At 37.0% G+C, this 14,479-nt stretch overlaps 1 protein-coding gene across 1 annotated transcript; it reads left to right on the top strand.

Annotated features, from left to right (window-relative positions):
* Positions 1-2,669: 2,669 nt before the first annotated feature.
* Positions 2,670-4,011, top strand: LOC145793329 (uncharacterized). Its single transcript, XM_082876131.1, has 2 exons — positions 2,670-3,335; positions 3,490-4,011. The coding sequence occupies exons 1-2, from the start codon at positions 2,670-2,672 to the stop codon at positions 4,009-4,011; spliced, it is 1,188 nt and encodes a 395-aa protein (XP_082732257.1).
* The last annotated feature ends 10,468 nt before the right edge of the window (positions 4,012-14,479 follow it).

Here is a 14,479-nt window from a genome sequence, read left to right as displayed (position 1 = left end):
AATTGTGGGAGCCGAATAATTTTGGATCAACAAGAGCGGACCAATTCAGTCCAGAACATAGCTTATTGACCCTATCCAATTTTGGGGCCGAATAAAAGAGCCGGCATTCCTACCAGTGAAACAAGGGCCGTGTAGAAGTACAAGGGAAGGACTAGGAGTGGACCAGGCCCCAGGGCCCCAAGAGAATACTTTAAATACAAGATCTTCAGTCCTAAAGAGGTAAGTGAGAATTACTATGCTTAGCTTAGAATACAAGCCTCCTCGAGTGTAGATACTAACTTGCCCGTCGGAGTGCTAATTCCGGCACACCCGACCAGAGTGTTTATTCTTTTTCAGGTGACCAGAAGAGGATCATGAGCATTCTCCAGGATCCCGAAGAGTATTTCCAAACCACTTACCCACATGTACATATATATAAGTATACTTTTTCTCAAAAGTTATTCTTTAACATTTTAAAAGAATCATCCTTTACCTTTATATTTCATCTTTAATGATTTAAAAGATTTCACCAATTTCGAATGTTTCAAAACAATCTCAACAATATGAATCCGCTACGATATATAAGGTAAAACAATCTCAACAACTATAATACAATTCAATACCTAAGATGCCATGCAAGTCGTAAATAATTCCAATAATCAATAACATTGTATAACCCACTAAAATCGCGACAAGTCCATAACATTTCCAAAGGCATCACCCATTTGTTCTAGCTATAAGCACATATATAAGCATAGATAGGCAATACCATCATAGTATGATATATATATATATACATATCTAAATGAGACATTACAATCACATAACACAATCTGGGCTTCGTTAAGCCACCACCACACAAGTTGGAAGGAATTTGAGACTTACAATTGGAAGCGCAATCCACTTTACCAGGCAGTCGCTAGCTGAAAGGAAATTGGAACTTCTCATTCGAGGCGCAACCCACTTTATCATGCACTAGTTGGAAGGAAATTGGAACCTCTCATTTGAACCGCAACCTACTTTACCGGGTGCTAACTGGAAGGATATTGGAACGAATTTATAACACTTTCACCACATATCTCAAATATAAACCATATGACATCTACTTACGTAATTAATCGACAAAATTACTTAACACGTAAAGTTTTAATTCAACCTAATTTCACATCAATTCTATAACAAAAAATGCAATCCTCCTCCAATTGCCAAAACAAAATATCCCTAAACAATATATTCTAATGTAATGATATTTAACACACAATTCAACCAACAACACATCATTTTTAATATTTCCAAAATCACTTATGAGTTTCATTACTTTCAACACATCCACATTTCACAATTTAATCCTTGTATTCTCAATTTTGTTTCCATAAATAACATCAAACACCAACTTCATTAAATTATGCCAATAACAGTTATCTCTATTAAAATATTACAACTTGGCTAGACATAAATCAATGTACAAGGCTCCGCAAGCAAGACAATTAGTCCAAAAAGGCACACTGAAGTAGGGTCAACGACTCGAGACATCACATTACGAGTCTTGCTTCAATTTGTACGTTAAAGATGAGTTCTTCATTCAATATTGTAGAAAATTGTTGTGCATTTAAAATGATATAATATCTTTTTATATTTTCTTAATTTCTTAACATTTTTGAAAAATTATTTAAGAGATGTGAGTCAAAGCAAACTACACTGGTGGTGCATTGGTTTCATTATTTTTGTGGCTTATATGGCCCTTGCCCGAGGGAAACAATACCATGGTCTATGTTCACATGGCCCTTGCCTAGGGGAAACAATACCATGACTACTTGTGCACAAGATATGAACCTTTAGGGTTGTCGGTAACGACTACGTATATGGGTCTCAGGACCAAGTTGATATGATAGCTAATGGATGTATCACATATAACTGCTTATGACTTCTGGTTAAGTATATGAATCTGAATCTATTTATGATATGATCTCTGATTTTTGAAACTGTTTGGACATTATTCATAAACCCTTTACTCAGTTGTTATTCACTAGGCTCTAGCTCACCGTGTTATTTATGTATGTAGATGACCAGGCACGTGACCAGGCACAGAGTTGATTGCCTGGAGTTCTATTTTGTCAGCCAGCCATTGTGCCTCCTGAGGAGGTTCCCATCTGAGAAGTGATTTTATTTTTATGACCAATGCTAAGGCTTTTCTTTTGTTTTGTATTTCTTCTGTTACTGGTTAGACAAGTGTTTTGTTTATCTGTGTATGGCGAAGGATAATATCTTAATTATGTAAATTAAGTTTTAAAATTTTTTTGTCCCATGTATGTCTACACAACTCTATGGATGTTGTATGTTTGTAATTGCTTCCACTAGCCCTTGTATTTTGTTTAATTTGTTTAAAGGCCTTTGGTAATCCCTGGATTATTGGCCGGTTATGACACTAAACCTTTAGGGACGGGTTTGGATCATGATTGAGTAGTATCAAAACACACGTTATACCACACACACTAGTCTATATGAGCTATAGGATGTTTTAAAAAAGAATTAGGGACATTAAATCTGCATGTTTGAGTATACGAGTGAATTATTTGGACATATATGAACCAAAGTAAAATGGCATGAAAATATCTAAACCGAATGTGACCATTGTGGAATTGTAAAGTTTATTTGTTTGTGTTTATTATCGTCTTGTTTATCTACAGCAAATGGAAAATACAAGAAGTACTGTTGCAACCAAATCCTCTGAGGCCCGAATGAACTGCATAGAACGGATGTTAAACGCTTTAACAGAATCAATGATACAGCAACAGAGACAACAACCTCTGTCTCCTTCGCCCCCTTCAGTCCAAGTAGAACCGGTAAACAACGACATTATCCCATCGACTTTTTTGGGTGGTATTGAGCCACTAAAGGCTGAGACTTGGATGTTAGAAATGGAAAAGTTGTTTGAAGTCTTTCTATGCATTGAAACTCAAAAAGTGTTGCTCGCCACCTACACTTTCAAGAAAGCTCGCTGTTGGTGGATGCTTATTCAACATGACAATGGAGCCATGACCTGGGATCAATTTAAAGAAATTTTCTATGAGAAATACTTCACTCAGTGCTTTAGAGATAGAAAAGTGTCAGAGTTCGAGCAATTGAAGCAAGGTTTCATGTATGTGGCTGAATATGAAGCCAAATTTATGGAGTTGGCCCGTTTTTCTCCGCATATGGTAGATTCAGACTACAAAAAGGCTCAAAAATTTGAAGGAGGCTTAGCCTTAGATGTATTTGATAGGGTTGGTGTATTAAAATTGCCCAAATATGTGGATGTGCTTGATAAAGCTCTAATGGTGGAAGCTAACTTAGCTGTTGAGAGGCAAAAGATTTGGGTTTAATTCCAAAAAGGGTCGATCATTTTCAAAGAAACAAAATACAGGGTCCTCCAGTAGTTCAAGCCAAAGTAGTGGTACAACACCTACTTGCTCATAATGTGGAAGGAAACATAAGAGCCCCTGATACTAATCAACATGAGCTTGCTTCCAGTGTGGAAAGATTGGCCACATGATGAAAGATTGCCAACTCATAGCTGAAAGTGTCAACCGTCTTGTGGTAAGTTCAGCCGGATCCACTCCTACACCAAGAACTAATACTAGAGCTAACACCAAAAAGGAAAGTTTGAGACAAGGCCACGTTTTTGCACTTGTGCCTGGAGACATCCAGAACACTGAATCAGTAGTATCAGGTATAATCCCTATCTGTGCTCAGAATGCCTATGTGTTGATAGACTCTGGCTCTACGTATTCTTTTGTGTCACATGTGTTTTCTCAAAAATTGACTAGACCTCTGGAACAATTGAATTATGTGTTATCCGTATCTACACTATCTGGGGGTTCTATGATATGTGCTTATGTGTATCCTGCATGTGATGTTATCATTGAAGAAGCACTTTTATATGTTCATTTGTTGCCATTGGATATAGATCATTTTGACTGCATATTGGGTATGGAATGGTTGACAAAATATCACACTATCATTGACTGTGTTGTTAAATCTGTTGTATTTTGACCTCTGGGGTTGCCTGAATTTATATTTGCTAGGAATGGGGTAGTTCCGCCACTGTACTTGATCTCTTTTATGAAAGCCAATAACCTATTGCGAAAAGGTTGTCGAGGTTATTTATGTTGTATTCTAAATATGACTGCTAATAATGCTAATGTCGAGAACATTCCTGTAGCTAAAGAGTTTCTTGATGTGTTTCCCATTGAATTACTCGAAGATCTGATTGATAGAGAAATTGAATTTACCATCGAGGTTACCTGGAACACAATCGATTTCCAAAACCCTTTATAGAATGTCAACCTCTGAATTAAAAGAATTGAAAGTCCAACTTCAAGAATTGTTAGATAAGAAGTTTATCCGACCAAGCACTTCACCTTGGGGTGCTCTCGTTTGATTTGTCAAGAAGAAAGACAGGTCTTTGAGGCTATGTATTGACTACCGTGAATTGAATAAAGTAACTTTCAGGAATAAATATCCATTATCCCGAATAGATGATTTGTTTGACTCAGAGAGCCATAGTGTTTTTTAAAATTAATGTTAGATCCGGATACCACCAATTGAAAGTTAAAGCAGAAGACATAGAGAAAATCGCTTTCCAGACTAGATATGGGCACTATGAGTTTTTGGTAATGCCGTTTGGGGTAACTAATGCACCTACAAAATTCATGGACCTAATGAATAGGGTGTTCAAACAATTTCTTAATGAGTTTGTTGTTGTTTTTATTGACGATATACTGATTTACTCCAGAAGTAAGGAAGAACATGAAAAACATTTAAGAACTGTGCTACAGATTTTAAGGGAAAAGAAATTGAATGCAAAATTCTCCAAATGTGAATTCTGGCTTGATTGTGTGACATTTCTGGGGCATGTGATTAACAAGGATGGCATATCAACAGACCCGCAGAAAATTGAAGCTAATGTAGATTGGCCTAGACCAACCACTGTGATTGAAGTTAGAAGTTTTCTGGGACTTGCTAGTTACTACAGCAGATTTGTGAAGACTTCTCAATACTTGCCATGCCAATGACACAGTTGACATAGAAAAATGTATCATTTGATTGGAATGATCAATGAGAGTCAGCCTTTCAAGAATTAAAGACCAGGTTAGTAACTGCACCAATTTTGACTTTGCCCAATGATACTGATGGGTTCCAAATTTACAATGACGCTTCATACAAAGGTTTGGGGTGCGTACTAATGCAAAATGGTAAGGTGATTGCTTATGCTTCTTGCCAACTCCAACCACATGAGAAGAATTATCCGAACCATGACCTTGAACTCATAGCAGTGGTTTTTGCTTTGAAAATTTGGCTAGTATCTATATGGGGTGACTTGTGAAGTGTATACTGACCACAAAAACCTAAAAGATTTCTTTACTTAGAAAGAACTGAACATGAGATAGAGAAGATGGCTCAAGTTGATAAAAGACTATGATTTGCAGATTCTGTACCATCTTGGAAAGGCAAATACAGTTGTAGATGCTTTGAGCCGAAAATCCATTGGAAATTTGTCATGCTTGCTCACTGGTCAGAAAGAGTTGTTGTGTGATCTGAAAAGAAATGAAATTGAAGTTGTTTTACGTGAACATGGTGGAGTTCTAGCTGTCATTTCTACGCAACTGACTATCATTGAGGAAGTTAAAGAAAAGCAACTACAAGATGAGTTTTCAAAAAAGATCGTTGAAGAAATCAATTCAAAACCAAGGCCGGGATTCACATATGATAATAATGTATTGAAGTTTTAGGGTAGGCTTTGTGTACCAGATTGTTCAGAATTGAGAAAACGTGTTAGGACCAAAACTCATAACTCCAAATTCTATGCATCCGGGGAATACAAAGATGTACCATGAGTTGAAACAAAATTTCTAGTGGCCTAGAATGAAGAGATGTGTTGCTGATTTTGTAGCCAAATGTTTGCGTTGCTAACAAGTAAAAGCTGAACATCAACGACCCACTGAATTACTTCAACCGCTTCCAATACCGGAATGGAAACGGGAGCATATTATGATGGACTTCATTGTTGGATTACCTCACTTCTCTCAAGGTATGGATTCTATTTGGGTCATTGTTGATCGTTTAATTAAGTCTGCTCACTTTTTGACGATGAAGAATTTTTATAATGCAGACAAATTAGCTAACATTTACGTAAATGAGATTGTGAAATTACATGGTGTGCCAGTATCTATTGTATTTGATAGAGATCCCAAGTTCACTTTAAGATTTTGGTACAGTTTGCAACAAGCTCTAGGAACCGAACTGAGATTGAGCAGTGCTTACCACCCACTGACGGATGGCCAATCAAAAAGAACGATACAGACTTGGGAAGATATGCTCAGAATGTGTATACTAGATTTCCAAGGAAATTGAGAGACTTATCTACCTCTGGCCGAGTTTGTATACAACCACAACTACCACTCAAGTATTGGAATGGCTCCTTATGAAGCTCTGTATGGTAAGAAGTGCCGATCTCTGATTTGTTAGGCCGAAGTAGGTGATAGACCTTTGTTGGGACCAGAACTTGTGCAAGAGACCACTGAAAAAGTTAAGTTGATTCAGTAACATTTGAAAATAGCACAAAGTCTCCAAAAAAGCTACGCAAATGTTCGAAGGAGAGAGAGAATATGAAGTTGGGGACCATGTATTCATTAAAGTGACTCCTATGAAGGGCCCATACATGGTTTGAAGAAAAAATGAAGTTGGCACCACGATACATTGGCCCGTACGAGATTATTGAGAAAATCAACCCTGTGACACCAAGTGGCTCTATCTCCAGTTATGGAGAACATGCATAACGTTTTTCATGTTTCAATGCTTCAGGACTATTTGAGGGATCCAATACACGTAATTGAACCAACCCATGTGCTTTTGAATGATGATTTTACTTATGAAGAATGGCCAATTCAAATTGTCAATTGCTAGATCAAAAGATTGAGAAACAAAGAGATTTCATTAGTAAAAGTAGATTGGAAAAATCATGAAGGGACATATACGACTTGGGAGACCGAAAAGGACATGATGAAGAGATATCCGGATTTATTCCCATTGGACCTAACATTCTTCCAAAATGAAAGTAATCCGAGTTTGGAGGGCCGAACTCTTTTAAGAGAGGAAGACTGTAACAACCCTAACTTGCGATTAATTGTTAAACCATGATTAAGAAAGCCTAATAAGAATTAAGATGAAATCACATGTTAATTCTGTGTTATATGTGTTGATTGTAGTTATATCTATCCATTGTAGAAATATCTGTCTGTATTTCTGCTTTGACACGTGAATTGAAGGCCATATTAGCCACTATATGCGAAATTGACTACGTTTATGTGTTGATTAGAATTTTTAGAATTTTATGGTAGATTTAATTGAAATCTGATTCGGAGTCAAATAATTAGAATTCAATAATCATAATTGATTATTCTTAACTCAACTTGATTAAGTCTCATTAATGAAGCCTATATAAGGCTGTAGTTGGTTTCTCGTGCTTTTCGGAGTTGTTTAGTCTCCTCGGATACGATAACCCTGCAGTTTAGTCTTCCATGGTTCTAAATCTGGTTCTACAAGTGCAATATGAAATAGAAAAATCAATGAGAGTCCAAATCCGGCAAATCTTAGAAAATCTATTAATCATCAGAGATGCTAGAAATGGACTGCATTGCCAGATTTCAGAGTCCCCACCTAAATATTTTTTGGAAAAATTTAGGAAACCCGTGACTCGTGCCAAAGGCCACTTGTCTGTCATAACCAAAATGTCTCGGCTCAAGAACTTAGGTATGAGAGGGGAAGGTCATGAATTGAGCACCCCACTCACCCGATCAAAGATCTGCCTCTACTAATCATGATGTAATTTTTATGAATATGCTCTTGTTCTGATTGTTAATGCTAACTTTACTATGTGAGGCACACAAGTGTAGACCACGTCACCCACTTTGGAATGCTTTGATTTTATGTTTGTTTGAAAAGAGTTATGAATATGTGCCACTTGAAAAAGCAAGCTCATATATACATTAATCAAAGTTGTTCCAATTTAAGCGAAATAGCCTTCATTCACAGGCATTCAAGAGGTATATCAAATAAGCACTTAGCCTCATGGTAGTATACTTGATATAGCAACAAATACACACATGCAATATGCTAAAGCGAAAATGCTCACTTAGTACTCAACCAAGGCAAGCCAAAGGAAAGGAAATAATTAGAAAAATGCATGTTCTAACATGGAAAGTGACTAATGCACACATACAAAATGCAATTAAGAGGTTTGGTTTATTTTAACATGTTACATGGATCAACTCAAAGCATGCGGGACGCATGTATTCAAGTAAGTAGGAAATGACAACGATGTTATAGTGATGAATCGAACCCCATTCATGCAAAAATGGATACATGGCAATGATATGAAATGAAAAATATAATGCTACCACGATAAGCATATAAATAAAAGGGAGAAAGAAATAGGGGTTGGATGACATACAAAATATTACAAGTGTTACAAATTTTCCCTCGCACAAGAAGGGCTAAATGAATGTCTTAATTAACTAATTATTACAAATACCAAATGAAGTAACTAAATTAACTAGCTATTACAAATTCAAATGAAGCTAACTAATTAATTACAACATATTAATATTAAAAGCATTAATTTAAAGGACTTGAATGAGAGGCGAGGAGCCCCATGCACACAACCGAGAACATCTTCCCAGAAACCTCTCTGTTTGTTGTCAGAATCTGCTCTCTTTGTAGTCAGAAAATTATTTTGTTTTGGCCTCAGGTTTTGCTCTGTTCTGCTGTAAAAATGCCATTGCCTATACAAGAATAGGTGGCCAGCTGGCCTTGAAAAGTGGTTAGCCGTACTGAATGGTGGCCGGCTGGCCAATGCTTTTGAGAAATGCCCTACTGCCACGAAGTTGAAACAGAGCAAAAATAAAGTGTTTCCATGAGATGGTTTATCCTCTCTGCACTTCGCTATCATGAAGATGATCAAGAGAGGAGTAGATTCGATTCATAAATCATCAATTGTCGCAAATTGGTTGTGTGATGATCTTAGAACCGATAGGACAAAAGCTCAGTAAAATGAAAGAAAAGACAAACAACACCTCCTCCCTATCATGGAGTTACCTCAAGGGAAGGGGTAGACATTGCTTCATGAACCATTAAACATCACTAAAGAGTATGTAATGATTCAAGACGCAATAGGTTCATATAACGTCCGATTGAACCTAACCCAATTTTATTACCTTTTTTTAAATCTTTAACTCCAATTTTATTAGCCCTTTTTACATTACCTTTCCATTTCTTATCTTTTTTTTCTTTTTGTCCAAAAGTGTAGATTAAGTCCACTAAGTCTAAAAGCAATAAAGAGTAGCAAGCATTGACTTAACTTCAGAAATGAGCTTTTCAAGCCCTTTTCTATAGGGGAAATTACAAAGGAAGAATCAAACTCATTTACAAGCGATAATGAATTCTGAGTCAAATCCAAAATGAGCGATAATGACTAGTCAAACTCAAAAAGAGCGATAATGACTAATCAAACCCAAAATGAGTGATAATGACTCTAAATTCAAACTTGATAGAAAGCTATAATGACACTTTACTTTGTGATTTCCAAGGGTCTAACTAGAAAGTTAGTCCTTTAGAAGTAATGCACCGGCGATAAAGAGAGGTATCAAACAAGGGATTGTGCTTAGCATAAGAGAGGTGTAATGCTTGGGTAATGAACCTCCGAAGAGATTAAACCATTAAGCATGGGAGGCCTCTTTCTTATGCCTTGAATAACAATATTTTGTTTGCTACGACTCTTAATCAAAATAAACAAAGAAATAAGAGAGATTGCAGCGTGCTAATGGAGAGCAGGTGATTACAATGGTAATGAACATGTATGAAAGCTATAAAAAAGTTAAAGAAAAGACTATCAACTTAAATGGTTTGAAAGCTATATAGCCATGAGGACTTACAACAACACATCCATAGTATTTAAAGCATAATTTAACACACAAACAACATTGAAACAACACAAAAATAGTGCTAAAAATTGACTTTTTGAGGTGGAAAAAGTCAGTAAAAGTGGGCTAAAGCCAAGCGGTTTCAACCAACCAACAAGCCAAAGGAAGGGTGGCTAACCCCTCCTTTTTTTTTTTTGTGACTTAAGATCATATTTTTAAGTTTAAAGACACTCTAAAAAATAGTGTGAAAAAGCAAAGAAAAAGAGACAAAAAAATGGTCCAAAAGCTCAAAGATTACCCTTTAAAGAGAGGATGCTCTTCTAGTTCACAAACCACAAGTTGAACACTCTCAAGAGCTGAAATTTTTGTTCAAGAATCTTAGCAAAAGGCCTCAAGTTTAGGCTTAGGAAGTGTATCTATAGTGTATGTATATTGCAAGAGAGGAAGGAAGAGTGTTTGGCAAGTCTTTGGCTCTTAGCAAAATTTTCTAACCCTAAACCATGAGGAGAGGTCATGTATTTGTAGAAAAACACGTTCTCACGTTAGAAATATCTATAATGAGACAACTGGTGCAAGGCATGGGCATGGGGATAGCTGGCTGTCTGAAAATATCTACTGGCGCTAAACATGGATGGCCAGCCTATATTTTGTACGGCCTGCTCATTAATTAGTCGGCCTGCCAATTGTTTTTGGCTCCGCTGCTCATTAATTGGCCTCGCTGCTCACTGAGTGGTCAGGCAAAAAAAAGGGTGGTCTAAATGGGGTAGAAGGCTTGGGTTTGAAGTTTGAAATCTAATTCTTTTGCTAAAGATTCAAACAATTTGCATAATGTAATTTTCATCATTGAGTGTTCGGATTGAGGTGCCCAAGTCTTAGGGGCGGTCAAAATGGGGTGTCTACAAAGGCCAATTTATTGCTAGACTTTCCATTACACTCCTATTTCATCATCCTTGAGAAGAAAAATGTGTGTGAGAGAGAGAGAGACCAAGAGAGATTTGAGATCAAAGCTTGAGGAAAAAGACATTCTTGGGAAAATTGAGGAATTTGGCTTGGAAACTCAAAGACATAGTAATCTAGAGCCTAATTGAAGAATTGAGGTAAGAATTCAACCTATAAACTAAGTGTTTGAAGTAGCTAGAGAGTGAATTCATGTGAATTAGGTGGTTTAATGCAAGATTAAAACGAGGATTGAAGAATCTAAGTCATACCCTGCATGCATACATATTTTCTTACATTTTGAGCATAAGTTTCAGGAATTCCAACATGCATGTAGTTATTTTGGTTTGGTTTCGAAAATTCATCAAGTTCTACATTGTTTTACCTCAATTAATCATGCTTTGGAAGGAAGGAATTTGAATTAACTCATGCATGTATTATATATTGAGTTTCGAGTTTAATTTCAAACAATTGGCATACTTTTGGGCCTTGACTTTGCGAAATGATCTTTAGTCCTTGATGTATTGCAAATTTAGACATGTTTTCTCAAGTTTTGGGCCCAAGGGATGTGTTTTGACACTTTGAATTTGAGTTTTGAAGCTGGGAGTGCAATCTGGAAATTCCAGAATTTGTACTCTTCGCTCGAGCAGTGGAGTCTGCAGTCGAATGAAGAATGCGAGCTTCCAATACTTTTGCAGAGTTTGGAGGTTGGCTCGAGTGGCAAAACCTGCGCTTGAGTGACCACCCTTATTTTTTGATCCTTAGCTCAAGCGTAGGAAGTTATGCACGAGCGTAAAATGAAAGCTCCTAGAAGTTTTGTAGAGTTTTGCAGACCGCTCGAGTCACCAAAGTTGCGCTTGAGCGAAGAACCGGTTTTTAGAATTTTGGCTAAGTGTTTCAACTTATATTTTGGCATCCTCATTGCATCATAGGCATTCCTATGCCTTAATTAAGACATAGTAATGGGAATAAGGATTAGAAACACACCAAGATAGAAAAGAAATGAATTGAGTGTTTTCCAAGCATGTGTTTCAATGTGTATCTGCTATGTGTTTTGTGTGGGTCACGTGCCATAGATTGTTTGATCCGACTATTTTGACTCTTCTACTATCGAAACTATCTGTGAGTAACAACTTTGTAAAGCTATATTTCATGATAAGTATTTTCAGAAGGATATGATATGATTTGGTTTATGAAATGCTATTTTATGAACAATGAGTGATTGTCCAATTTTTTGAAATATAATTGTGGCATCCTTAGTTCACATGGCTCTTGCCCTGAGGAAACAATACTGTGGCTTATATGGCCCTTGCCTAGGGGAAACAATACCGTCATCTATGTTCACATGTCCCTTGCTTGGGGGAAACAATACCATGGCTACTTCTGCACAAGATATGGACCTTTGGGGTCGTCGGTACCGACTATGCATATGGGTCTTAGGACCAAGTTGATATGATAGCTAATGGATGTACCACATATAATTGCTTATGACTTCTAGTTAAGTAAATGAATCTAAATTTGTTTCTGATATGAACTCTAATTTCTGAAACTGTTTGGACATTATTCATAAACCCTTTACTCTGTTGTTATTCACTAGGCTCTAGCTCACTGTATTATTTATGTATGTAGGTGACCAGGTGCGTGACTAGGCACAGAGTTGATTGCCTAGAGTTCCGTTTTGTCAACCAGCCACTATGCCTCCCGAGGAGGTTCCCATCTGAAAAGTGGTTATGTTTTTGTGACCAATGCTAAGACTTTTCTTTTGTTTTGTGTTTCTTCTATTACTGGTTGGACAAGTCTTTTGTTTATCTATGTATGGCGAAGGATGACATCTTAATTATGTAAATTAAGTTTTAAATTTTTTTGTCCCATGTATGTCTACACAACTCTATGTATGTTGTATGTTTGTAATTGCTTTTGCTCGCCCCTGTATTTTGTTTAATTTGTTCAGAGGCCTTTGGTAATCCTTGGATTACGGCCGGTTATGACGCTAAATCTTTAGGGAGGGGTTTTGGTCGTAACAAATCATGTCTAATTTAGTTGAAAAAGTTGAAACTCATTTTTGTCAACTACATCATATTTGGTTTCTTTACCCAATAACCAATTCAAATATTCTTTTCACTAGAGAAGACAAACTATAGGAGGGACATGATTTTGTCGTTGACAAATTTTTTTCATAATATGTTAGACACTCTTGTCCAACATGATGAATTAGCAATCTACTATGATGGAAAGAAAGTTGTGGTTATGAGAAAAATATCTTTGTAAGAACCTCCAAGCTAGGACAGGACAGGGGAAAAGAAATGCTCAAGATGCTCAAGGAAAAGATAATTGAATTACCAGATATAAGGGAGATTCCTACTGGCAAGATAGGTCGGGCAGAGCCCATTAGGACCCTGTTCTATTGACCAAGCAAACTCTAAAGGTATTTCACACTTAGCATTACATAAACGTTAGGCCAAACAAAGGGCTACCCACATGGTATGCCATCTGGGTGTTGGACTGAGCTTGGCTTAGTTGATCGGGCAGGTTATGCTAGGTCCTTGGGCCTAGCTGGCAATAAAAGTGACATAAAGCCTTAGTCTATTGCCTGGTTGCCCGTCGGCTGAAATGAGTAAGAAATGGTAAAGTGACTAAGCGAGTGGAGAACAACCAGGTAGATGGTTTGCTCATCCCAATTGTCAGCACAGAAGTGGACAGACTTCACAGAGATCTATATGGTCAGCTTAAGAATAGGCATTATCCTTAACAGATAGACTCCAAGTGGGAAGTTGTCAACATTAATTATCATCCCACTAGGACTATAGTATCTTGGAATATGCAAAGTCTGAGAGTTAAACCTAAATAAGTTAATGCATTTCTGAATACTCAAACTCTAGAGAGCTTTTCCCTAATATTGATTCCTATTGTTCTAACTTAGGCATCAGAAGGGTTTCTGACATACATCCGCTTGTGATCTTACTATTCTTTGAGTTTCAGATCAAATGACGCCATTCACGGAGGTTATTGCTTGATCGTGAGGAGTTAGCATGCGTGGTAAATTCCATATCTACACAACAAACATCTTTTCATTTGTTTAGGAGCTCTATAAAATCGAAAGAGCAACTGTAGGTGTCCTAGAGATACTCGAGCGCACCCAACAATTCAGACTCCCGATTTCTAATCTGATATCACTAGTGCAGTGTGAAAGAGAAAATGAGAGTCCATATCTGACAACTTTATAGAAAATCCATTTATTGCAAAACATACCAGAAATGGACTGCATCACCAAATCTTAGAGTCGCCACCTAATCTTTTGGGAAAACTAGAAAACTTGTGACTCATGCCAAAGGTCACTGTTAATCCAAACCAAAGTTGCCTCGGTGCAGAACCTTAGGTATGGAGGGGAAGGTCATGAACCACCCTCGCTCACCCGATTAAAAGATCAGCCTCCACTAAACCATGATATGAGTTTTATAGACACTATATGCTCATGTTATGATTTATTAAATAATTCTAGAAATTACTATGTGAAACAATCAAGTATAGATCATGTCGCTCATTTTGGTTATGGTTTGACTTTATATATTTTTGAAAATCCTTTTTGTATAACTCAAAGAAAACTA

The sequence above is a fragment of the Camellia sinensis genome, chromosome 6, assembly GCF_055761805.1.
Source record: "Camellia sinensis isolate YWXY chromosome 6, ASM5576180v1, whole genome shotgun sequence".
NCBI classification, from domain to species: domain Eukaryota; kingdom Viridiplantae; phylum Streptophyta; class Magnoliopsida; order Ericales; family Theaceae; genus Camellia; species Camellia sinensis.
This window is presented reverse-complemented; position numbering and strand designations above follow the sequence as displayed.